Here is a 26,912-nt window from a genome sequence, read left to right on the forward strand (position 1 = left end):
ACTTGTTTCTAGTGATTTGATGACAGAAAAAAAAATAATAAGATTTAATCTCAAAGAGTTTTATTCAAGGATCTAAAAAAAACTTTATGTGTCTGAAACCATTTTGCTAATTAATCTTTTATAAAAGGTACAAAATCTTCATGACAAATTTGCAAAAATGTAGTCCTCAATCTTAACAGTTTAAGCCTATAAGGCAAGTAATGTATGCTAAGAAACATAGTATATGCTATCTTATTTGTAGTATATTAAAGATAAAGTATACACTGGTTATCCCTTTCCCTAATTTTGATTTATTGAACTCTGGCAGCAGTAAAATAAAACTATAATACTCAATATCTCAGAAAAAAATTAATATATAAAAAATATAATGGCCTTCCATGCCAAAATATACATTGTTTACAAAACTTGTAACTTATTTTTAAAGTTGGAGGTTTGGGCTGAGAATATAGTTATTAGTAAAAGACTTGTCTAGGGTAGGCAAAGACTTGGTTACAGGACGAAAAACAAAGAAAGTTCAAGATTTAAGTAAGGTGTGGTGGCAGTCCTTGTCACTTAGAAGACCAAGGGTTAAGAGTCTCCCTTGAAAAGTGAGGTCGGAGGCCAGCCTTGGGGCAACACAAAAAGAAAAATAGTTTTCTTCTGGCCATATTTTTTCTCTTTTTAAATATATTGAATAAGTAGAATTATTGGATATCCTCAAGTTAGAATTCTAAGTTTATAGCTTAAAAAAGCAAAATGCTTTTCCAAATGATTTTCAAGTGCTCCGAGACAGACTACCACATAACTTGATCCTGATAAACACTTTTACATCACCACTTACAGTGAAGTTTACCTGGAATTTTAAAGACAAAGTGATCAGCTACTACTCGGCACGTTCTGCCTTTGTGGATAAAGATTTTAGCCATGAAGTAGTAAAAATCTATGGGAATTGCTCCATGATAAAAAATTATAAGTGCTGGTCCTTCTGGTATTTTTTCCATCCCATGAACTTCATAACCTGTTCAAAAGACAAGATGCAGACACTTCAGACACTTGGGATTTATTTACCTGTACTAGAAGACAGTAATTCAAAAGCTGTCTTTTCTAACGAAGAACTTCCTGATAGCCATTCCTTTTCCTTTTCTTCCCTCTCCTTCCCTTGAATGAGTCAGTATGTTAGCCATAAAGACAAACAAGGTGAAGAAGCCATTTGGATGGAGAGGTGGCTCAGAGTGAGCGCTGGAAGACCACAGGCAATGAGCACCGGAAGTGACTCCAAATGGGGAGTCCATGGTAGCCATCCAGAGGAAAGAACCCTAAAGCAAAGGGTGGTGGATTGAGTGGGAAAAGGTCAGTCAGGAGTGGGTCAGGCATAGGGTTCAGAGACTGATTAAACAAGGAGGACACTGACACAGCAGTGAACTGGCAAAAGGTGGAGAGACTAGTGGTGTTAAGAGGTGTCTGTGTAAGTAAGACTGTTGGCCTATTACAAGGCCTTGCAGCCTGAGCAGATGAGTACACCACGCAGGGCAGTGGCCTGGCCTGGGATTTTCAGATAGGGAATCAACCCAGATGCTTCTCAGTGGACAAATGGATCAAGAAACTCTAGTATATTATACATATAATGCAGTTCTATGTTCCCATCAGAAAGAATGATATTACCCCATTCGTAAGGAAATGGAAAGACTTGGAAAAAAAATTATATTAAGTGAAGTAAGCCAGACCCAAAGAAATATAGCGTGCGTGGTTTCCATCATTTGTAGCAATGAGAATGTGCCTATAAATCTAAGACAAAAAATACATTTGGACATGATAACTTAAACAGGACTGTAAACATTCACACAGTGAGATTAAAGGACGATATTCTTAGTAGGCAATCTCAACAGCTTAATAGCTAGGTGCATAAGACCATATAAAATGATGCTTTTGCTTCAAAATCTCTCAATCTACCACCTTTTTCCCATTCCCAATTTCAGTTTTAGAGTGCAGCCCCACCAATTTGATGAGCAACAGAGGGAAACTCAGAGGACCCAAAGGCAATTACTGTCACTGTCTGTCTAACCACTCACCAGGGGAAGGGAATCCCAGCTTGCAGTCTGAGTTGGCTAAGCCCCATTAATAAAAACAGCCCTTTTCTGTAGTAAATGACACTTTTATTTGATGTCATTAAAATACATATTTATGAACCTATACTGCTCTGATTCATGTTCACCAAGCACCACACTGATTCTCACATTGATTAACCTCCAGGATGAGAATCTGGAGGTCAGCTACGTGAAACTCCAAGTAGTCTCTCTGTTGCAAAGAATTATCACGCAGATAAATGTCCCCATCTAGTAGTGGAAACCATGCAAAACTTTTCCCTCTGTCAGGCCCTTCATTCAATCGCACGTCACATAAAGGCATTTCTATCTTTGAACACCAGTATCTTAAACTCAGGTAGCAACATTTTGATTCCAAATATATCCCTTCTAAATGTATTTAAAAATTCCATTTTTAAAACCTATACATCTACACATTACAGTAAATTACCTAACAACATGGGCACTTTAGATTGTTCTCAGAAAAGCAACTACAAGGAACCTTCAAAACAGAAAGTTCTCAGAAGCCTCCAAAACCTGGCTTCTCTACTGTTTCCCTGTTGATCCCTCACCACATTTCTCACTCACAAATGATTATACACTCCATGAGAAGCACCTACTACTATGTTTAACATAAATCACATCCTACTGTTCATAGAGTTACTGATCTAAAGGTCAGCAATATATTTGGGGGATCAATCCAAGGCACATGAAGTGATCTTATTCTTTTTCGTACTATGAAGTATCCCATAATAAATCTGCATGGGTTCTATTAGCCATTCTTTTTTTTTTCTATTAGCCATTCTTATATTCAGGGATAACTAGATTGTTTCCAAGTTTTCACAAATATTGCTACAATGCATCTTTGTACACTGAACATGTGACTATATCACTAGAAGAGAAAAAAGAAAGGTAACTGTTAGTCAGAGGAAATTTCCATCTTAAAGTACAATGGAATTAAAAATAAACTGTCCTTTTGAACTGGTTCTACATTACTAAATGGGGAGTTCTAGTTCTCTACATTATTGTCCTTTGATGTTATTAGTTTATGGCAATCTTCTGGGTAAAAAAAAAATCTCATTGACATTTTAATTTGCATTTTCCTAATTTCTTTTTTTTTTTTTTACATTATAGTTATTTCACCTTCAACTTGTTGCTAAAGATTTCTCTCCTGATCTTTTTTTTTTTTTTTTAATTGTCGGGGTAATGTATAGAAGGGTTAAAGTTACATTCGCCAGGTAGTAGGTGCATTACTTCTCACACATTGATACCCCTTCTCATGCTTTTTCCCCATTTTCTTCCCCTAGCCCCTCCCAATTATCTTGTTTTCCTCCCTTCTCTTTCCTATTTCAAATAAACAAATAAACGTATATATAATATGCCAGGTAACAAAGTGAGGTAACAATATGAGATTAACCAAAGGGGGGAAAAAAGAGAAGAGAAATAACATAGTACATTAAGAACAACAATCACACAAGATAAAGCTAATTTCTTTTTTTTTCCTGTCAGTCATGGGCCTGGGCACTGTCTCTGAGCTCTTCAGGCTACTGCCCTACCCCTTGAACCACAGTGCCACTACTGCTTTTCTAGTGACTAATTAGAGATAAAAGTCTCATGGACTTTAGTGCCCAGGCTGGCTTCAAACTGTGATCCTCAGATCTCAGCCTCCTGAGTAGAGGATTATAGGCATGAGCCATTGTGTCAGGCTCATTTTCCTAATTTCTAAAGAATGGGTTGTACACTTGTTATAGTCATTGGCCATCTATATTTCCTGTGCTTTTCTCTCTACATTTTTTTCTCAGACATGTTATGAATAAGTTATGATGACCTGCTCTGTCATTGCTGTATTTTTTTTTTTTTTGCCAGTCCTGGGCTTGAGCTCAGGGCCTGAGCCCTGTCCTTGGACTTTCTCGAGGCTAGAGCTCTACCACTTGAGCCTCAGCACCACTTCTGGCTTTTTTCTACGTATGTGGTACCAAGGAATCGAACCCGGGTCTTCATGCATGCTAGGCAAGCACTTTAACCACTAGGCCAAACTCCTGGCCCATTTGCTGTATTTTTTAAGTAGCTTTTGCTTGTCTATCTTAAGACCTCGGAGATCATCAATTTTTTACATTTACTGAATTTATGCTTTTTCTTACAGTTTTTTTTTAATCTAGATGTGACAATTCTCACCCTGTCCCAAAATCACAGTCCTAATAATGTTAAAAAAAAGTTTTTGACATGAGAAGGGGTACCACTCTTTGAGAAGAAATGCACCTACTACCTGACGAATGTAACTATAAACCTTCTATATATTACCCCAACAATAAAACAAAATGTTTTTGACATAATAGGGGAAATACTCATTTGTCTTTAATCAAATTTTTATTGTTGTTTATTGACTAGTCAGTATAAAATTTTGGAGCATCACAAAAAATCAGCTGGTAGAGTACTGAATCAATAAGAGAACTTGGAGTATAAACTGTGGTGGTAACTGTCCTTGTAAATTCTTTATTATTAAGAGTTATTTTCATACTTCATATCTCCATTGTATATGTCTACTTAAGATTTCTGACATATTACTTTTGAAAGTTAAAGTAATACTTTCAACTCATTTACTAAGCCTTTTTATCATAAATTCTGAATATTATAAAATTATTTTCTATAAGGCTAACTTGTACTTTTGTATGCTATCCTTAGATTAAGTTCTTAACAAAGTTACGCTTTCCAAATTATCACAAGAAGATGCTTAACCAGGCATAGTGGTGCACATCTATAGTCCTAGCTACTGGATTGACTGGTAAAGGGGGAAGCATTGCAGTTTGATGCCAGTTGCAGCAAAAGCAAAAGACCCTCTCTGAAAAAAAAAAAGTAGACTCGGGCCGGGAGTTTGGCCTAGTGGTTAAAGTGCTTGCCTAGCATGCACGAAGACCCGGGTTCGATTCCTCGGTACCACATATATAGAAAAAAGCCAGAAGTGGTGCTGAGGCTCAAGTGGTAGAGCTCTAGCCTTGAGAAAGTCCAAGGACAGTGCTCAGGCCCTGAGCTCAAGCCCAGGACTGGCAAAAAAAAAAAAAATTAGACTAACAACAAAACAAAAAGCCCTAGGGGTGAGGCTCAAGTGGCAGAAAATTGACCTAGGAAATACCAGGCCCAAAGTTCCCCTAATTCCCAGCACTTGGAGGGAAAATGCTTTGTCATTATGATAGCTAACAGTGATTATATTTCCGTTTATAATAGAAATTATGTTCAACATTTTACATGAAATTTCTCAATTCTTAGAATCTATTTAGAAGAAAATAAGGCTTAGAAAAGTAAAGTATCATGTTTGAGAGGGTTAGCCATATAATTTTAACATAGTTACTTCACATCTTTATCAATTCCAAGGTGCAAAAAGCAACTTTACAGCAGAATACCCTGGAAAAGATCTCCTTAAACAAATGGTCAAAGATAACAGGTCTAAGAAGGCACAGCAGTAGCCCTGCTATTCTGACACAATGACCTGCAAAGCATACTTCATCACTTTTGTAGTGTTCTTGGCAAAACGTCCATCCTGGTGCCAGGAATTTGGCCCAGTGATAGAGTGCTTCCCTAGCATACAGGAAGACCTGGGTTCGATTCCTCAGTACCACAGACACAGAAAAAGCCAGAAGGGGTAGAGCTCTAGCCTTGAGAAAGCCCAGGGACAGTGCTCAAGCCTTAAGTTCAAGCCTCAAGACTGGTAAAAAAAAAAATACACCAAACTTTCATCCAATTGCATAAAATATCAAATTGAAATTGAGAGTCATTCTAAAACTTAACCAATATTCATCAAAATGCCAAAATCATGAAAGACAAAGTAATAATAGTCACAGATCTAGAGGAGAAGAAACAATTAAATACAATCAAAGATCTTGCTAAAAGGATACTGGTAGAAAAATTTTAAATCTGAGTAATACCTGAAGTTCAATTGATAGATTTCCTTGGGAAAGACAAGATGAATGGTCGAAGGGTTATTGACCAAGACACCTTATACTTACAAACTGATCTTACATTGAAATCTCTTTGTAACAACTATTTAAGGACAATAATAAAAATATTGTTCAATGATAGGGAATTATGTACTTAATCTTAGCAGAAGGGTTAATAGCACAAGAAACATTAGTCAGCACAAATATAGGAATAATAAGCACACCAAAAAAATTTTTTTTTTCCAGTCCTGGGGCTTGAACTCAGGGCCTGAACACTGCCCTCAGGGTTTCTCAAGGCTAGAGCTCTACCACTTGAGCCACAGCACCACTTCCAACTTTTTTCTACGTATGTGAAACCAAGGAATCGAACCCGGGTCTTTGTGCATCCTAGGCAAGCACTCTACCATTAGGCCAAACTCCCAGCCCAAACATGCCAAACTTTTTTAAATATATTTTTTATCGTAATTAATAGAAGGGTTACATTATATTCACCAGATAGAAGGTACTTTACTTCACTAACATAGCTCCCCTTTCTCATGTTTTTGTCCCCATTTCCCTCCCCCCACCCCTTCCTCTCATCTTGTATTCCACCCTTCCCTATCCTATTTCAAATAAACATATATACAATATATCAGATAACAAGGTAAGATACTATAATATGAGATAACCAAGGGACAACAAAAGAGATAAGGAATAACATAGTACATTAAGAATAACAATCACACATTATATGGCTCTTGTTTCTATATCCTGAAGGTCCTTTCATTTAGCCTCATCCTATATGGCCTTGTGTATCTAGGTTTTGCCCTATTGTAATCCTCTGCTAGGAGAGTCCTTGGTGTGTACTAATTATTACAAATGAGGGAAACCATTGAAGCTATGTTCCTTTGAGTCTAGTTTACTTCATTTAATATGATTTTTTCTAAGTCTTTCCATTTCCTTACAAATGGGGGATGTCATTCTTTCTGACACCAGCATAGAATTCCACTGTGTATAAATACCACATCTTGTGAATCCACTCAACTGAGGGGCATCTGGGTTGGTTCCATACCTTTGCTGTGGTAAATAGTGCTGCAGTGAACATCGTTGTGCTAGTGGATTTAGTATGTCCTTGTTTCTGGGAGAATGGGTAAATGCCAAGTAGTGAAATTGCTGGGTCATAGGGGAGCTCTATGTTTAGTCTTCTCGGATGGTAAATTTTGGGTGGCTAGTTTTTAGTAATTTTTTTTCCCAGTGCTAGGTTTGAACCCAGGGTCTCTCACTTCCCAAGCAGTAGCTATACCGCTCCCACCCACTCTGTGCCGTGTTTATTTTGAGCCAGAGCCTGACTTCATGTCCAAGAAACCCTAGGCTTCAGTCCTCCAACTGTGTGTTCCCTTGTTACTGGGAGTGACAGGCATGTGCCGCTGTGTCCAGCCGCTAAGCTTCTCTGTAGCTGGAATAACAGACACAGACGACGGCTGACATGAAGCTGTCAGAAATGCTTTTTGCCTTTAATGGCTACAAATTGTGATCCTTTGAATTCTGCCTCTAAAGTAGTTAGGATTACAGGTTTGTACCACAAAGCCTGGTATCCCTACATCATACAATGAACATTTTTATTATTAAAAAAAAACTTTTCTGAACATTTTTACTACTAATAAAAACTTTTTTAAACATTCCTGAAGGAAAAATTAAAACTGACATGACAGTAAATCTAAAAAGGCCCAAATGGGTTTTCCTCATATCACTACACAGGATTTTTTTTTTTAATTTAATTCTTAAAAGTACTGTTTTAGTGTGAAGGTTTCTTAAAGAACTGAAAATAGACCTTCCCTACGATCCCACCACACCACTCCTGGGCATCTACCCTGAACATCATAACCCAAGATATGATAAGGACACCTGCTCAGCTATGTTCATCTCTGCACTATTCACAATAGCCAGGCGATGGAAACAATCCAGATGCCCTACTGCAGATGAATGGATACAGAAAATGTGGTATATATACACAATGGAATTCTACATAGCTAACAGACAAGATAAAATAATGGCATTCGCAGGGAAGTGGATGAATCTAGAGCGAATCATGTTGAGTGAGACAAATCAAGACCAAAGGAACAAAAGGAGCATGGTATCCTTAATATGTGGCTATTAGATCCAAACAGTACAAGAGCGAGGACTCAATATTTGCATACCCAATGCTATGGACATGGTATTGGAAATACAAACATAACTACATTGACATAAAAACCTATGACTCTATAGCCATAAAGTTATCTATGATATACAAACCCCTTAGCCTAATTTTGATTGTTCTAAAAATTAAGTGCCAGTGATTGTATATAGAGATTCCCTTCTTGAATATTTGTTTGTTAAACATGTCATTTGAAATATGATGTAAAAATAAATGTTAATAAATTCTTTAATAAAAACTACTGTTTTATTCAAATTAAATGTTATTATCACAACAAAACACTAGAATAGACTGAAAACATAAGTATTTTATTTCCTATGAGCCCTAAGTACATAAAAGTTTTAGTGCTTTAATTTACCTAGCCTAAATTATGTCTCCTGAAATGCTCAAACACACTGAAATGCTCTACTATATATATTATCTTGAAATATAGAAGGTGTGTGTATAGAAGAGGGACATAAATTCCAAAAAAGTGTTATAAATGATGCCTCTGAATTTCTACATAAGGGCTTAAAGATAATGAATAAAAGTCTATACATATACAGTTTCTGCAGACATGCAAAACAATATAGGGCCATAAAACTTACACCATCTGGCAGGACCTTTTCAATAGTTGTCAGTACATATTAAGAATTTAAATCTGACAAGGGCCTCAAATTCAGAATGTATAAGGAATTTTAAAAAGTGCACAGCAGAAAAACAAGCAACCTAATTTGAAAGAGACCTATATTACTAAACAGATACTTCTCAAATCACATCTTCAAAATAACCAACAAAAACATGAACAAAAATGCTCCATTTCACTAATCAGCAAAAGGCAAAACAAAGCTAAAAAGAAATATCATCTCACCCCTCTAAGACTACCCTTCATCAAAAAGACAATAGGGCCAGCAGTTTGGCCTAGTGGTAGAGTGCTTGCCTAGAATGCACAAAGACCTGGGTTCAATTTGTCAGCACCATATAAATAGAAAAAAGCAGGAAGTGGTACTGAGGCTCAAGTGGTAGAGCTCTAGCCTTAAGAAAGTCTGGTAGGGAACTAAGAGCTGAAGAGAGGGAAGACAGGATTAATACACAATCTGTGCACATATGGAAATAATCGCAGTGAACCTCAATCTGTACAAGGAATATATGGTAATTGTAATTTAACAAGGAGCAGGTTAATATAAAGTAAGGCTATGCCCTGTGCTTGGTTTCTTCCATTCTTCTGCTTACTTTCCCATTTTGCCACCACACATGGAAGAGTTCAAAGCCCTCACCAGGAGCCAAGTAGGTGCTGGTTCCTTGCTCTTGGACTTCCAGGATTGTCTGCTTCAGGCAGACAAAGTATTAATAGAATATTTAAGAAAAAAGTGGAAGAAGAAAAAAAGTCCTTGAAAAATAGATTGTCAAAGGAAGAATTATGAATAATGATGCATATCACATCATAGTCTCTTGAGAAATAAAAAATAAACTTTCTGGAGAGAAATGCATCATTACTTAATTTATGCAGAAAGACACTCGCCTCTCAAATGAATCAAACAGAAAATGGATAAATTATTATATAAAATTATATCTAAGTATAGTGGTTCACACCTGTAATCCTACCTAATTGGAAGGCTAGATAGAGAAGATCACAGCTTTATACTACCCCAGGCAGAGTTTGCAAGACTCCATCTCAATAGAAAAAGCTAGGCACAGTGGTATATACCTGTAATCAAGAAACAGATCAAGAATTAAGCATAAGCAGGAGGACTGTAGTTCAGGCTGGCCTGGACAAAAAGGAAGACTCTACCTCAAAAATAGCAAAAGCACCATGGACTGGATGTGTTGCTAAAGTTGCAGAACCCTTGCCAAGCAAGCCCTGAGTTAAACCCCAATATAAAGTCTACCCCACAAGAAATCTTTTTTAAAAAATCTCCTTAAAAAAATAAAATGTCTTTGGTAGAATCAAACTTACTTGGAATAAGACAGAAAACTGTGTCAAATAATTAAAAGTCTGTTTAAACATAAATTTTCGGCTGGGCTTGGTAGGACACAGCTTTGGTCCTAGCACTTAGGAGGTAAAGGTAGGAAGTTCACAAATGACTTCAAAGTAGCCTGAGCTACCCTGTGATACTGTCTCAAGAAACAGAAACCAAGCCTATAGACCCTCCACAGTTTCTGTAAAGTTTTAACTAACTACTCTCTTATCTTTTGACATTTTAAATATTAATTTCAGTATTTTACCGTATGAGAATAATTTACAGTCCTGTGTAATTTCTGTTCACTGGAAACTAACGTGTTTGGGAAAAACTATCTTAGACATACACTACACGATACGTACTACTAGACAGGGAGGAACCGTAAGGATCGCTTGCACTGTGTCTTTCATTCACTTCCTAATTCCTGTGAAGTACAGCTAACCCAGGTTTGGTGCTCCCCACCACGGCAACAGTTTCCCGCTCTCACTTACCATGCCACACTGCTGCATGTCCATCCCAAAGGGTGGCCACTGTCTTCCTGGCACCATCCCATAAATTATGAGAATAGGCTTCTTTTAACATATTCTTCCTCTTATAAATGTGTAGGAAAATAATAGTAAGGTAGAGAAGAAAGATGGTAAAGTAAGGAAGTACTAAAAGGATGAGCGGGGTAAAAACCCATAAGAGATGGCTTGCAAAATTTAAATAGTCCTCCAATTGCTCCACTCCAAGCCATTCCTCAAAGACGTGAATCAGACAAGTCATGTAAGGCATGGAATCCTGGCCTGCAACACAGGTTTGATTTTTGTCTATCATTTTTTTCTTCAGATGAAAATAGCAAACTCAGTCTCTTTCTTCATTGCCATATCAAATCTTTAATTTAGACCTAGAAGGTAAAATATAATCTAGAGTTATTTTTTTCATATTTACAAACTTAAACATTTCAGTTTATATAAATCCCATATAGGATTTTTTTAATTAATAGTTGTACAAAGAGGTCACGATTCCGAAAGTCAGATTATGAATACAATGTTTCTTGGTCAGTGTCACCCCTTCCATCATTCTCTCCCAATTTTCTCCCTCTCATCCCTACCCACAAATCATCAGTTCTTTTTTATACATTGGCTATGAAGACTCTCTTCACTCTTGTGCCTCTCATTCTTCCAGCATCCCCCAAAACATGTTTTCACTTCCTGGTATTCACTGTTTTAAACAACTGGTTCAGAGGAGTCACACCACTGAATTAATGGTCATTTCTAAACACCAGAAATAAATAAGGTTTCACGTATTCATGCATGAAGTGTGTTGGGTTTAGTTTTTTAAAAACTTTGCAGGCTGTTGCTGAGAAGAAAAAAACTTAAGAGGAAAGAAAAGTTCCGCCTCCTCTTATTAAGTGAAAGATGTTGAACATTTGGATCTTAACCTAGGCCAAGTTGAGACCACATTGTTTATAAGGCATTATCTGAGTCAATGAAAGTAACCACATCCTTTAGAAAAATGACATATTTTTGCATATTATCATTTATAGAGAAAGGTATACAAAAATAAGCTATTCCTTTGTCATTACGCAATAATAATAAAGGCTATCCTACAGTCATCAAAATTTCCCTTAAAATTTAAATGGCTGAAAATACAACATTACTTTATGGCTTTACTTTCTCAAAGTTTCTTGACTTACCAGAAATTGGGTAAATTTTGTCTCAAGCTTCAATGTATATATTCTGAAAAGCACAGTATATAAACACAATATACAGTTAAAGAAAAAAGATAATCATTAATAACTAGATTTAAATTTCCCATTAAATCAGTAGCAACAAACATTCACAAATACTTAACAAATATAGCTCCAGGCTATATCACAATTAAAAGTTATGCACAAGCTACGATTGCTTTACCTAGGACAACTCTTTAAAACCACCATGTAAAGCCCCACATAAAAGTTTGCTTTAGAGGGATTACAAGAAGCAAGGTGGCTCAAGCCTATAATCCTAGCTACTCAGGAGGCTGAGATCTGAGGATCAAGGTTCAAAGTCAACCTGGGGACTAAAGAACAGAATGTGCGACTCTTAACTCCTATTAACCTCTAGAAAAAACAAGAAGTGGGGGGTAGAGCAGTAGTCTTGAGCTGAAGAGCTTAGGGACAGTGCCCAGGCCCAGCGTTCAAGCCCCAGGACCGACCAAAAAAAAAAAAAAACAGCTTTGGTTCTTTGGGAGGGAAAGGTATACAGTTTAGATTTGTAATTGGTTTTTATCTCTTTTTACTAACTTTTCAAGATATGGTGATAGTCATATGTGTCACTCAATAAAACTATTATATTATCCCTATGGTAAAATTTTTCTATGTAAAATTTTCATCTCATATTTCCACTGATCCTGAGTCTTTCCTTAAATGTATTTTATAAAGCCTAAATGTAATCATCTCAAATGATGAGAATCACCTCAATTCTTTGGGACTGAGTCAAGAAAGAGAAAGAAAAAATAAAGTCAAATATATATAAGTAATCACACACTCTCTTCAATCACATACTCTTTATGCCAGGATTATCTTTCTTTTTTGTTTGATTTCTTGTTTGTTTTTAGCAGAGCATACATTTTGACTTGTTCTCACAGAGATAAAAGGTTTAGTCTAATTTCCTCATAACCAACAAAATATACTTGTGAGAAATGGGGAGCTATTCTAGTAACTAAAGGTGAACACACAACTCACGAAGCACCTTAGCACAGGCTTTATGTGCATTCCATTCTAGCAGTGCATGTGAAGAACTGCATCACTACAACTGAAATGTACCCATGTAAACTGACCATCTAAAATGCAACACTGCAAATTGAAAACCAGAAATTGAGAGCTTTTTCTAGTAGGGTAGCTATATTGTCAAAAAAAAAAAAAAGGAAAGAAAGAAAGAAAAAATAAGCTAGAAGCACTGGTGACTCATTCCTGTAAATCCTAGCTACTCGGGAGGCTGAGATCTGTGGATTGTGGTTCAAAGCCAGCCCAGGCACAAAAATCCATGAGACTCATCTCCAACAAACCATCAGAAAATGGGAAGTGGCACTGGGGTTCAGGTGATAGAGCATTAGACTTGAACTGAAGAGTTCAGGGACAGCACCCAGGCCCAGAGTTCAAGCCCCATAACCAACAAAACAACAACAACAACAAGTGTTGTTGATAATGTAGAGGAATTAGAATCTCTAAACATATTTGGTAGCAAAGTTGGGGTCACTATGCTAATCAGTTTGACAGTCCCTCAAAAAAACTAAACATGAAATTACCCATTGATTCAACAATTCTTCAACTAGGTAAATATCCAAGAATACAGGAAATGTATTCACATAAAAGTCTGTATACAAACATTCCCAGAAGCATTATTCATAATAGCTAAATCACAGAAACAACCCAAATTCCATCAGTTGAGAAGCAGATAAACAAGATATAGTATATTCATAACAATATCACTCAGCTAGAAAAAACAATAAAGTACTATACTAGTTCATAACATGGGGGAAACTTGAAAAATAGAATATGTTAAGTGAAAAAAGACAGACATAAAATGGCCACACACTATACAACTCTATTTATATGACATACACAAAACTACCTAGTCCATAGAGATATAAAGGTTAATGGAAACCATCAGGAAAATGAGAAATAACTACTAATGGAAAGAGAAAATATTCTAAAAATATATAGTAACAACTAAAAAGTACTGATAAATTTTAAAAATTATGAAATATTGAATGCTATGAATGGTATGTTTCTAAATGTGCAGTTTTAATAAATTAAGTTGTATCCTCTCAAGCAGTTTATCATGAACTCTTTCTAGTCCCAATCCACACTTCAATTATGTACTCTCTCCGCTTAATACACCTGCACAAAATTATTTAGCCTTCAGTTGGTTTTTAAGAGGACTGCAAAATATTAAGGATAGTATCAGGCTCTGATCCAAAATGCCCAAATCCCATCAAATCAGGAACTTCTTGAGTATTATCAAGTGGTTATTTTCCCACATGACCATCATATGAATGTATGTTTATATGAAGAAACTGGCCTAAATGTCTTTACAGCAAAGGAAATGGGGACAAAAACATGAGAAGGGGTATCAATGTGTGTGAAGTAATGCACCTTCTATCTGGCGAACGTAACTGTAACCCTTCTATTATAATTACAAAAGGAAGGAAGGAAGGAAGGAAGGAAGGAAGGAAGGAAGGAAGGAAGGGAGGGAGGGAGGGAGGGAGGGAGGGAGGGAGGGAGGGAGGGAGAAAGAAAGAAAGGCAGAAAGAAAAAAAGAAAGAAAGAAACCCAGACAAGGGGGAACATGCCTGTATTTCCACTTCCTTGGAAGGTCAAGCAAGTGATCATAAGTTTGAGGCCAGCCTGCTAGTGAATAAATAATTGAGTCCAGTCAAAGTTACCTACCTCAAAAACATAATAAAGACAAAAGTCTAAGGGCATAGAACAAGTGGCAGAATGTTTGCTCAGCAAGCACAAGGCCCTGGACATTATCTCCAGGAATAGGGAGAAGAGGAAAGAGAAAGGGAGAGGGAAAAAGAGGAGAGAGGTTTAATTGAAAAGCCACCTCTACAACAATGTTTACTACAAGACTTAGCATAATAAGATGAAATACAGAATCCACTAAGATGTTCACTGAAGGATCAATAGAGAAACTAGGGTATTATTTACACAGTATAGAATATTATTCAGCCACAAAAAGAATGCAATTTGGTCTTTTGACACTGGAGAGCATTAAACTAAATGATAACTCAGCATAGAAAGACAAATATAGCATGTTCTCACTTTCATGTGGAAGTTAATCCAAAAGAGGTAAATCCGGGCCAGGAGTTTGGCCTAGTGGTAAGAGTGCTTGCCTAGCATGCATGAAGACCTGGGTTCAATTCCTTGGTACCACATACATAGAAAAAGCTGGAAGTAGTGCTGTGGCTCAAGTGGCAGAGTGCTAGCCTTGAGAAAAGCCCAAGGACTGTGCTTAGGACCCGAATACAAGCCCCATGACTAGCAAAAAAAATTAATAAATAAAATAAAATATTCTTAAAAATAAATAAATAAAAGAGGTAAATTGAATAGTGGTTACCAGATCTTTGGAAGGGTATAGGGAAGGAAGAGATGGAGAGAACATGGTAACGGGAATAGGGATGAAGCTAAATAGGAGGAATAACTTCCAATCTTCTAAAGTATATTAGTGTAACTATGGCTGACTGCAAATAAGTATTTCAAATTAACCAGAAAAGGCAGGGAGTGTTGCCTAGTGGAAGTGTGCCCGCCTAGCAGGCATAAAACCCAGAGTTCCAGTCCTTGGTGGCACATACACAGAAAAAGCCAAAAGTGGCACTGTGGCTCAAGTGGCAGAGTGCTAGCCTTGAGCAAAAGTGCTCAAGGACAGTGCCCAGGCCCTGAGTTCAGGCCCCAGGACTGGCAAAAAAGAAAAAAAAAATAACCAGAAGAGATGCTTTGGAATGTCCTCAACACAAAGAAATGATATCTATCTATCTATCTATCTATCTATCTATCTATCTATCCGATGTCAATTATACTGACTTGATAATTGTATCACATGATATATACATTTGTATATATGCATTAAAATGTTCCCACTGTACCTTATAAATATGTAAAATTATTATGTCAATTTAAAAATATAAATAAAAAATAGATATGCTGGCCCATACCTACCTATAATCCCAACACTTAAGAGGCTAAAGTGATAAGATTGCGATTTTGAGTTTCAGCCTGCATTACATAATCAATCTTTTCTCAAAAAGGCCACACAAAAATTTCAATTAGTAGAAAATTAGTAAAAAAAATAGTAAAACCTTTGGTAAAAAAAATTAGTAAAACCTTTTGAATTTCAAGTTTCAAGCTCAAGGTTCTGATATTAATTACCTCTCAATATTAAAATAAAAAAAAAAGTAAGGGCTAGGAGTTTGGCCTAGTGGTAGAAAGATTGCCTAGCATGCACGAAGACCGAGGTTCAATTCTTCGGTACCACATACATAGAAAAAGCTGGAAGTGGTGCTGTGGCTCAAGTGATACAGCTCTAGCCTTGAGGAAGTCCAAGGACAATGCTCAGGCCCTGAGATCAAGCCCCAGGCCTGGCAAAAAAGAAAAGAAATTCTGGAATATCCTTCAACTCTTTGCTAACACATTCCTCTCTGTTTGATGCTATTGTTCTGCCCTTACTTAATGTAGCCACCCATCCCTATGATGTTACACTGTGCACCTGGTACAGCACAGGTGGCACTGTGCAGGACTCCTTGCCTTCTTAAATCCCTAAGGTCAGCCTATCTCTGACTCCAAAATAAAGAAGCAGAAAGGATATGGGATTAAATAACTTGAAAATGAGTATTTCCAGCCACACATAAATATGGCCTGAATAGTAACAACTCCTCTAACAGCTGGATTTTAACTCCGTTCTTATTTCTTTGTGTGTGGGGTGTGTGTGTGTGTGTGTAAGGCAGCATCTCACTAGGTGGCCCAGAACCGGCCCTGAAATTCTCCTATGTGCTAGACTCACTGACGCCAGACTTAACACAGTTCTTACACGGTCCTAAAGAAGTACTAAAGCAGTTTCCAGAAGGAACAGCACAAACCAACTCCTCAACTCCAACAACTTTCAAGCCTCAACTTGCTTCTTGGGAGAAGTTGTCTGGCCAATCTCAAGGAATATCATACAACAAAGTTGCGAAGGTTCTCTCCATCTCACTTCTGGGGATATGCATATTTTTAATTACATATTTGGCAGCCTAAATGGGGATAGGCATATTTTTATTACATATTTGGCAGCCTAAAGGCAGAGACCTGTTTTACAGGTTGCATACTTCACCCAAAGATGGGATGCCTACAGGTGTGTTAACTATTAATAGTACCAATGAAAGGTTTGATACAGGAATTGTTCCTACTGTAACAAACGTAAGTAGTTTATACAGGAGTCAAGTTTAAAAAGATACTTTTGCGGGTCCAGTAAATTAATTTACTGCCCCCCCCCCCAACTTTAGACCTGTGCCCTTGGATCTGAGCGATTATTCTCCCACTGCAATCCCTTTGCCAGGAGAAAAGGGAGGAGTCGGATAACCAACCATCTTGTGTGAAAGGCAGACTGGCCCTCAAACGAGCAAGCCTTATTTATCTTACACAGACAGGAAACCACTTGGTTCCTGTTCTGGCCAAGGAAGAAGGTAGTAACTTCTCCAGGGCGGTTTCGGACCGAGGCTGAGCCATAGCTGCAATCTGGGCCTGTTTCAACTACTCACGATCATCTCTCCCAGCCCTTGCCCTCAAACCTCCCCGTGGAACCCGAAGGCAATGTCTGTACCGCCCCCCGCCTGAAGATGTCGGGAAGCGCTGACTTTCCGTGGTTGCCATGTAAGGAGTCTGTCTTCGCCTGGCCTTCACCACGTCTACTTGTCTGGCATATGGCGAGAGAAAGGTCACCCGTGTTAGGACTCCAGGGTCTGGTGCCTAGGGTGGAAAAGCCCAACTCTGGGGAGAGACGAGCGAGACGAAGTTGAGAGCGCTTCGGTGTTCCGCCCGGCCCCACGGGTGGCGCGCAGCACACGGCCCGCGGGCGCTCCTCGAGGGCGGCCTTTACGCCCGCAGGCGCCGTCGAGCGGGCCCCGGGACGTCACCGGGCCGGCCCCAGCCTCCCGGAGCCCGCGGTGAGTTCACACGCAGCATGCCGAGAACGGCTGGCTGGCCGTGAACCCGGATCCCCGCGGGAAGCCCAGCCCACCAAGCCAGCCCGCGCGGGGAACTTCAGAGGCCAGAGGGAGACCTGCCGGGTCGGACCGACACGACGCCCACCCAGCGCGGGGAAATCACAGCGGGGATCGACGTACCTCGGACGGAAAGGAGCGGAGCTGCGCGGCTCTACCCGGGGGGGCGGGAGCGGCGGAATGACTTGTTGGTCCCCCTGTGAGGAAGAAGCCCGGACCGCGTAGAGTGTGACACCGCGCGTCGCTCCGCCCCTTCCTGTAGTCACCCGGAACCACTTCCTGTGGCGGCTTTCCCCGGCTGGCTCCTGGCTCGAGCGGCCCCGGGCCCGTTCCTGAGCTTCTCCGTCCCGGGCGCACCGAGGACGACTCCTGTCTGCCTCCAGTAACCCCGCGCAGGCCGGGCCTGGGCCGCTGCGGCTGAAATGTGCTGTGAGAAGTGGAGCCGCGTGGCCGAGATGCTCCTGTTCATTGAAGGCCGGGAGGAGGACTGTCGGGTCCTCTGCCTGTGCTCCAGGGCGTTCGTGGAGTGAGTAGGCCGCGTTTCCTCCGCCCCGCGCGCGTTCGGTGCCGGCCCGGCACGCCGGTGCCGGACGTCGTGGAGGGGGCTCTCCGGACGGAGCCGGAGGGCCTGGGGGTCGGGGCGTGATGCCTCCACGGGGTCACGGAATGGTCGCCCCCTCCTGCTGCCTCCTTTGCTATGGGGGAAGAGACTGTTAACGATTTTAAAGGGATCTGGTGACGGGAAAACGCGCTAATTCACAGATACCATTTGTGTTTGTAAACGTTGAGAGCATTGGAAAAAGGGAGGAGGAGGGCGGATGAAAGGTAAACTGTCTTATTGGTGTGACATCATAAGGTCAAAGTTGAAACTTCAGAAAACATCTTTTCAAGACGAACCTTTCAAGCTCACATGCATACTGTTACGACTTAACAAAGATTTGAGATCAAAAGTCGAATGATTGTTCCCCCCCCCTCTGTTTTTTGAGATCCGTGATTTAGGGAAAGAAGCATTTGTTTCTGGTTTAAAAAAAAAAAAAAGGTCTGGCATAGAAAATAGACAGTTCAAGTGACGCTGTGGCTCAAGTAGTAGCCTTGAGCTGAAGAGCTCAGGGACAGTGCTCAAGCCCAGAGTTCAATCCTCAAAATAGATACTTCATAGGGAGGGAAAGTAACAAGAAAGTTGGAATCTAGATTTTTTTTTAATATGGGTAAATTAGCCACTTAACTCATTCTTTTCCCTCTCTTAAGTCGTGTGTATTTAATCCCACATGCCTCCTGTTACATTCATAGCTTAGTGAAAGTGAATTTTATATAATAGACTTTTAAGTTTGAAGGGCTTTTTTTCATCATATGATTTTGTGGAGTAATCTGAAAATCCAAAAGGATAAAATATTGTGACGTTTAATGTGAAAAGAAACTGTCTCAGCCAGGGGCTGTGGCATAGGCCTACATTCACAGCCACCCTGGATGCCAGGCAAAAGAATTCTGAGTTCCAACTTATCTGCCCTCCAGAATTAAGAGATATTAACACCAAACCAAAATACAAAGGAGGGGGGGACTAGAAGCTAAAGTGGTGTGATGTCCTGGGTTCAATCCCGAATATGCATTAAATCATCAGACTTAAATCTGTATATAAGTATTTATTCAGTGGATGGTTTTCATGGTCCTATGTCTCTGGTATGCTTGTTGCCCTGGGATTGCACAGATCTTTCCCCTACATGCATTATTTTTCTGGCAATGGAAATAGGTCATACATAAAAATATCTGGTTAGGTAATTGCTTAGTCACAGTTGTCATAGTTATAAAGGAGAAGAACTTGATGCTTTGAGAGTAACTTGAGCTTTCTCCAAGCATCACAGATGTCTTCAGAAAGTAGCCTTTAGAATGGGGTCTAAAGGAAGTAAACTGATGTAAATTTGAGTGGGTGGACGCATTCCACAGACTAGATGCTGTAAAAAGGCCTGAAAGTTGCTAAAAGAATCCTGTGAAATGAAATGACTAGGAAGGAAAGATAGAGATAATGTTGGTAGGCAACAGTAAAATATGTAAGATGTGCAAGATGTTGTAAGAAGACTATGTACATCCCAGATTATGTTGATTTTTTTGATGTTATGATAATATGAAAGTCATATAGAGTAGTATCTATCTAGATACATGGCACCAGCTTTTGTAAGAGACTTTTGGCTTGGATTATGATAGATGAGAAGTAGAAACAGAAAAGGTGGAAAGAGAGATTTAGGAGTTGTGAATTGATTTGGAGTTGGTTCAAGAGTGAAGGAAAGACAAAATGTAGCTGTGAAGGAGATTGAATGAAGGGTAACTCCCTGATTTCTTGAATTTCTGCCTCTTACTGACAGGGATCATTGGAATATGTTTTATTTTTGGAACAGTGGTGAAGATACCCTAAGATAGATTTTGTTTACATTTTGATTTGGGGAATCAATGAATTATGTTAAAAATAGATGATACAGGTAGGTGGATGTGTTGGTTTGGAGCTTTACAAAATTTTAAGCTGATCTTTGAAACTTGAGTTGTTCACATTTAGATAGTGATTGAAATCATTTCTTGGAAAGGTAAGAGTCCATTTTTGAGGAATTATATGGGAAGAACATGAGTTTTACGCCAGCCTGGGCCACAGAGCAAGGTGGTCTTAAGGGCGGTAAGTTCAAGCCCAACTGCCAACCAAAAAGAATAAAGAATTTTTTTTTTTGCCAGTCCTGGGCTTGAGCTCAGGGCCTGAGCAACTGTCCTTGGACTTTCTCAAGGCTAGAACTCTACCACTTGAGCCTCAGCACCACTTCCAGCTTTTTTCTATGTATGTGGTACCGAGGAATCGAACCTGGGTCTTTGTGCATGCTAGGCAAGCACTCTACCACTAGGCCAAACTCCCCACCCAAATGAAAGAATTTCTACTGATAATTCCTCCTACCCTCAGTATCTTCTGATCACCCTGGCCTGCCTTTAGCAAAATCCCTTCTACCATTGATTCCTTATTTTAATAATGTTCCATCCCTGTGATCTATATTTCCCCACCTGTCTTTGCTAGTAGTTGAGCAGATCTCCCCCCATTGCTATAGCCTTTAAGCCTATCACAATAGTCTTGAACAAAGCCTCTCTATAGCCCTGTCAAGCCCTCAGGAAATCCCCTGAACTTTCTTTACTTGGAGGAAGGATAATGGAATTTGAACTCAGAGTCTCATGCTTGCTAGGTGGCTATTCTCTGTGTTATTGCTAATGTGTATGCCCAGATTATCTGTAGTTTGAAACATTCCTCCTCCCCTCCCCCCCTTTTTTTTAACCAGTCTTGGTCTTAAGCTCAGGACCTGAACACTGTCTTTGGACTTTCTTAAGGCTAGAGCTCTACTACTTGAGGCTCAGCACCACTTCCAGCTTTCTTCCATGAATGTGGCACAAGGAATTGAACCCGGGTCTTTGTGCATGCTAGACAAGTATTCTACCACTAGGCCAAACTCCTGGCCCATTTGGAACATTCTTTTTTTTCCTTAAACCTTATAAAGTTTTATTTTGCGTGACAGTCAGCAAAAATATGAAAATAGTTGTTACGTGTAGAAGAAATGTTAGCAGCAAATATAATGACCAATTTTATCACTTAACATTTCACAAGAAACTTTTTATTGGTTGTCAAAAAACAGTAAGATTGTTTTAGGTACAGTCTATTAACAGAATTGCCATTATCTTGATTTTACCAACATGAAAACACTAACTTCCCATCATCAGTTCCTGGAGTCAGCCACACATAGGGCAGACAAGGGGATGTGAAAACTCAGGTCTGGACACCTCTCTCTCTCTCTGGGACCTGGAAAACAGTTCATACCAGCCTGCACTAATGTGAACACGGACTCAGTTACCACTGAGTAATAACAGAACTTCAATTTCATCTCTGTTTTCCTTGAGGATTCTAAACATTTATACAGGAGCTGTGGTCTTTCTCTCCTCAGCCCTTTTGTAACTTGAAGTTCTCCATTTATGCTAGGTTGTCTTCCTCCTATATGAATTGTTTTGATCATCATATATATATATTTCAGTTTCCATTCACTTCATGGCTGCCTGCTTCTCTAAGCTTTATTAGTATAACACAAAACATGATCCCTCAGTATATTTCACTTCAGTTTATCAGTAAGGATTTTAGATGTATCCAACTTCTGGTTGATAGAAATTCAAACATTAAGATGTCTGTAAGGCAAAAATAGGGTTATATTTTCCAGTAGATACACACAAACAGACATAATAAGTATAGTCACTTTGTTGAAGAGGGTTCAACTAAGGAAAACAGAGGACCAATTACAAATACTTGGCCTAAAAAAATGAAAGGAATGGGACATGAATGTCAATTAATATTTAACTGTACATATTGATGATTACATATACTCTTGACATCTGTTACTTCTCACCGGCAAAGAAGTATCTGCACTTCATATGGTTCAAGCTAGGGCCATTCAGTCTAGCCCTGTGGGTGGGGCCAGTAGGTTCACCAGAAAAGAATACTCTGGTATATTAGAAGTATGAGCCAAGGAAAAAGAGTCTGTCTATAGTCTGTGCCAACCAGTGCTTTTAGGCAGCAGCCTAGTTGGGGCTAGTGTTGCCTTCAAGAAGCTCCCCTTCCGAGGGGGTGGAATATAAGTTACAAAAAAATAGTTGAACTACTAAACTGCTAGAAATCAATAGACAGCAAGACTCGATTTAAGCAACTTTGTTTAAATTTAATTTGAGGACTGAGGGTATGGTTCAAGTGGTAAAACACAAGGCCCTGGGGACAAGTTACTTCCAAAATGTTTTTCTTCATCTGTTCTTTTATGTTAATATAAATTTCTGCTTCTGAATACATTGCCAGTTTTGTTCCATTACTGTCATTTATTTTGCTATTTAAGTGGTCCCTAACTTCCTGACACAGCACTGTGACAGATAACTTTTCAGTCCATAGAACTGATGCTTCTCCGAGGCTTTTTGGTTCTTCTAGTACTTCAAAAACCAAAAGCTGAACCGAGTGATGGCTCATGCCTGTAATCCTAGCTACTTAGGAAGCTGAGATGTGAGGATCATGGTTCAAAGCCAGCACTAAAGTCCAAGCGACCCATCTCCAGAAAACAGAAGTGGTGCTGTGACTCAAGGGGTAGGATGGTAGACTTTAGCAGAAGAGCTCAGGGACAACATCCAAGGCCTAGAATTCAAGTCCCACAACCACCTCCTCTCCTCCCCCCCCCCCCAAAAAAAACCTGGGCTATTACACATCTGTAATCCTGTCTACTCTAGAAGCTGAGATCTGAGTGTCAAAGTTCAAAGCCAGCCCAGGCAGGAAAGTTGGTGAGACGCTTATCTCCAGGAAACAGGAAGTGGAGCTGTGGCTTTAGTGCTAGAATACTAACCTTGAGCAGTAAAAGGTCAGAAACCATACCAAGACCCTGACTTCAAGCCCTATAACCAACTGTGCTGGTATATTTAGTGCTCTGAATGTGTCTCATTAGACTGAATTAGAGAGAGATAGCATGTGTGTGTACATGTGTGTTTTTGTACCTAAGTGTATATGAATGTGTACATGCGTACATTTTATAGCATCTTAAAACTACTTTGATATCTGCTGTGTATATAAACTAAAATAACATGAGTTTACAGCCTCCTTGTTTTTAGATGATATCCTGAGCCTGAGTAACATTCTTTTTGTTGTTAGTGGTGGTGGTGGTGGTAGTGGTCATGGTTGTTGTGGGACTTGAACTCTGGGCGTAGGTGTTGTCTCTCAGCTCTTCAGCTCAAGGCTACCACTCTGCCATGTTGAGCCATAGAGCCACTTCTGGTTTTCTAGTGGTTCGTTGGAGATAAGAGTCTCATAGACTTCCTTGGTCCTTGCCCAGGCTGCCTTCGAACCCTGATCCTCAGATCTCACTCTCCTGAGTAGCTAGGATTATAGGCAAGCGCCACCAGCTCCTGGATTAAGTAACAGTCACCCTCAGCACATTTCCTTGATCGTTCATTGTAATCAAGCTGCAAGCCTGCTACCCTCAAATTTTTTAGTATTTTTTTTTCTTCGTTTTTGTTGGTGTTTTCTTCTCATCTTGTATGTTCATTTGTCTGGCTTTGGGACAGTAAATGAAGGTACAGAAATGGAGGGACAAAAATGAACGTAAGTGCTACACACTAGACACGTGAACTTGTGGGTTGGGACAGAAGAGAAAAATAGAACGGGACAGAGTCATATTGTCCAAAAGAAATGTACTTATTACTAAGTTATGCAACTGTAACCCCTCTGAATATCACTTTTACAATAACAGTTTAAAATTACAAAAGAAAAAGTATAACAAAAAATTGAAGAGTAGGAAAGGGGGGAGAATGTAATCGGGAATTCGTTGTATATACTACAAAGAAAAGTGAGGGAACCAGAGGGTTTGGAGGAATGGATAAGACTATTGAAAGGGATGACATTGATCAAGATATATTATAGTCATAAACTGCTTTGTTTAATGCTAACTCCTTCGTGCAATATAACAATAACTTATTCAAGATAATAATTCAATTTTTTTAAGTCATTAATAGTTCCTCCAGATAACCTTTGTTTACCAGGAATTGTCTAGTAGAGAAGGGATAGTTCAGTCCACTTGCAAATAAGACTAGTCTTATATGTAAGGTAAATCTTTACATTATGTTCCACTCAATTCTTAACACATTATTTATGTATCATAAAGAATATCAAATTCAAATTTGTATACTTGTGTACTGTATAAACATTCATTGGTTTATTTGAAATAGGGAAGGGAAAGGGGAAAACAAGATGACTGAGAAGGTGAGGGAGAGGGAAAGGGGGACAAAAACATGGAAAAGGGTATCAAGGTTCGAGAAATAATGTACCTTCCACCTGACAAATGTAACTGTAGCCCCTCTGTACATTATCCCAACAAAATACACAAAGAATATCAGATTCTTCCCTCATAATGAAGGAGAAGTAGCAGTTATAATTGTGATTGCTGCTCTGTATCAGAAAATATGCTAATATTTTACATATATTTTACATATATTGTCTGTCTTTGGCTCCATGGGAAATGCATTATGTCTGTGTTATAAATTTACTGACAAATTTCTGTTCCTTGATTTTTTTCATTAATTAAATCTGTTGCCTTCAACTTCCTGTTTTATATTTTCACTTATTTCAATATGGGCTCTTTAATTTGCTTCCCAGGGATCGAAAATTGTGCAAATTGGGATTGAAAGGCTACTATGTCAAAAGCAATGGTAACAATACAGGTAATATAACACTATTTATGTAGCCCTTACTTTTGATAAAATTACCAAAGCAATGTTAATTTATATATAATTTGTTACAATGTTATGTTTACTCGAATCAAATGCAGGTAATCATAGACATTCTTTCATACTATATATGCGCATAAATATGTATTAACATGTTTCTAAAATCTCATGCAGTCTCATGTTTTATTTTCACGTAGCTACTGTGTAGACTTGATGTAGACTCTCTTGTACTGTGTAGTATCCATTCTGAAGTGTCAAATTAGCCTGGATGTTAAAGTTTTGAAAGTAGAGAAGGCAAAGAATTGAGATAAAGTCCAATTGACAGCCACCCTTGCCAGGTTCACTTAGCTTTCCTAAATAACAAGTTGAATTGTGTCTACATATTGAGCCTCACGTTGCTCAGAGACTTCTAGCCCATTTATCTTTCCACATGAATTTGTTTGTTTTTAGAGTTGCAGCATGTATAGTTAAAAGGCCTGGTCCTTCAGTCCCAGTATAGTCTGCCACAATCACCTATGGGGGAGCAGCGGTGGGGGTAATTTTTTTAAAAATCCCTCAGCTCTCAAGATGGAACATATCACTATTGCTTCAGTCACACACTGGATGAAACGCTATTGCTTCAGTCACATACTGGATGAAACACTGTTGCTGTAGTTACACACTGGATGAAATGTTTGCTTTTGGCACTGTGCTACAAGTAAGGCTTCTACCAAACATAAGAAAATATGTCAATACAAAGCTTAACTCCTGTTCTTCTAAACTTATTGAATGGAATGATGCATGAAATCACCTTTGTTTATAGACAGTGTAGTATCCCCTCTTTGGGCAATCTAGTAGCATATGCCTACATGAAATTAAATATTTTCTTTCTGTTAGTCTTCCACTTTGCTGTGTAAGATTCCCTTTCTGTTGCATGAGATCATGAACCTAAAGTGCAGCTCGACATTGAGTGTGCAAGGTATATATGAAGTGATTTTTGTTACCTCAGTTTGAATAGTTAATAGAGCATTTGAATGGTATTTTTCTAGACAGTGGTATTATCTGCTGTCAAGCTTAAAACAAAGTAAAACTTATTATGGTAGTTTTTCTGTAAGATTAGAATCACAGAGCTTCCACAGATCCATTTTGTGAATTTCAGTCTTAATAGCAGAACTTTTTCATTAAATCAGTTCATCCACAGAATCTAGGAACCTCAATTCCTGTTGTATTGAAGGGTCTATAAAGGGCTTGAGGAGGTACCTCTCATTTCTCATTAACAGCTCCTAACATAATTCTGCCAGTCATGATTCGCAATCCCCTGCTCTTGTCAGTGGTGTTGTGTATAGGTGTGGAACATGTAAGTACTGTCCTGTCATATTGCCCTGTGCCCTATGACTTCTCAACACTTGGCATGATACCTGCCATAGAAAGATGCTCCCTAAGTAAGACAAAGGGAACCTGCAGTGTCATTTGTAGACATGGCCAGATAAGATGCTGTTACTTTTAATTTCTTACTGGGTTTTCTTTTTTGTTAATTTTGGCTTTTTTTTTTTTTTTTTTGCCAGTCCTGGGGTTTGAGCTCAGGGCCTAGGCACTGTCTTTGGGCTTTCCTCAAAGCTAGCACTCTACCACTTGAGCCACAGCACCATTTCTGGCTTTTTTCTATGTATGTGGTACTGAGGAATCGAACTCAGAGCTTCGTGAATGCTAGGCAAGCACTCTACCAGTAGGCCACACTCCCGGCCCCCTGGCTGACTTAATGCTAGTTCATATAATTTTTTCTAAAATAACTTTCATATTTTTTTTCAAGTCATGTAATCATGAGGATAAGAAAATTTGTCAC

At 39.0% G+C, this 26,912-nt stretch overlaps 2 protein-coding genes across 3 annotated transcripts in view; one reads left to right on the forward strand and one right to left on the reverse strand.

The window, feature by feature from the left end:
* Tmem68 (transmembrane protein 68) overlaps positions 1-18,035 on the reverse strand; it is a 35,099-nt gene extending 17,064 nt beyond the window's left edge. The window contains exons 1-3 of the mRNA XM_090338827.1: positions 17,957-18,035; positions 10,600-10,994; positions 833-997 (exon numbers count right to left, since the gene is read on the reverse strand). Of these exons, the coding sequence (XP_090194953.1) occupies positions 833-997; positions 10,600-10,924 (490 nt within the window). The 5' untranslated portion in view covers positions 10,925-10,994; positions 17,957-18,035. The remainder of the gene's footprint in view (positions 1-832; positions 998-10,599; positions 10,995-17,956) is intronic.
* Positions 18,036-18,113: 78 nt separating this feature from the next.
* The window catches only part of Tgs1 (trimethylguanosine synthase 1), a 31,106-nt gene continuing 22,307 nt past the window's right edge, over positions 18,114-26,912 (forward strand). For both annotated transcript variants that reach the window (XM_090338828.1, XM_090338829.1), the window contains exons 1-2: positions 18,114-18,359; positions 25,020-25,084. In XM_090338828.1, the coding sequence (XP_090194954.1) occupies positions 18,256-18,359; positions 25,020-25,084 (169 nt within the window). In that variant the 5' untranslated portion in view covers positions 18,114-18,255. The remainder of the gene's footprint in view (positions 18,360-25,019; positions 25,085-26,912) is intronic.

The sequence above is a fragment of the Megascapheus bottae genome, chromosome 9 (genome assembly GCF_031878675.1).
Source record: "Megascapheus bottae isolate mThoBot1 chromosome 9, mThoBot2.hap1, whole genome shotgun sequence".
Classification (NCBI taxonomy): domain Eukaryota; kingdom Metazoa; phylum Chordata; class Mammalia; order Rodentia; family Geomyidae; genus Megascapheus; species Megascapheus bottae.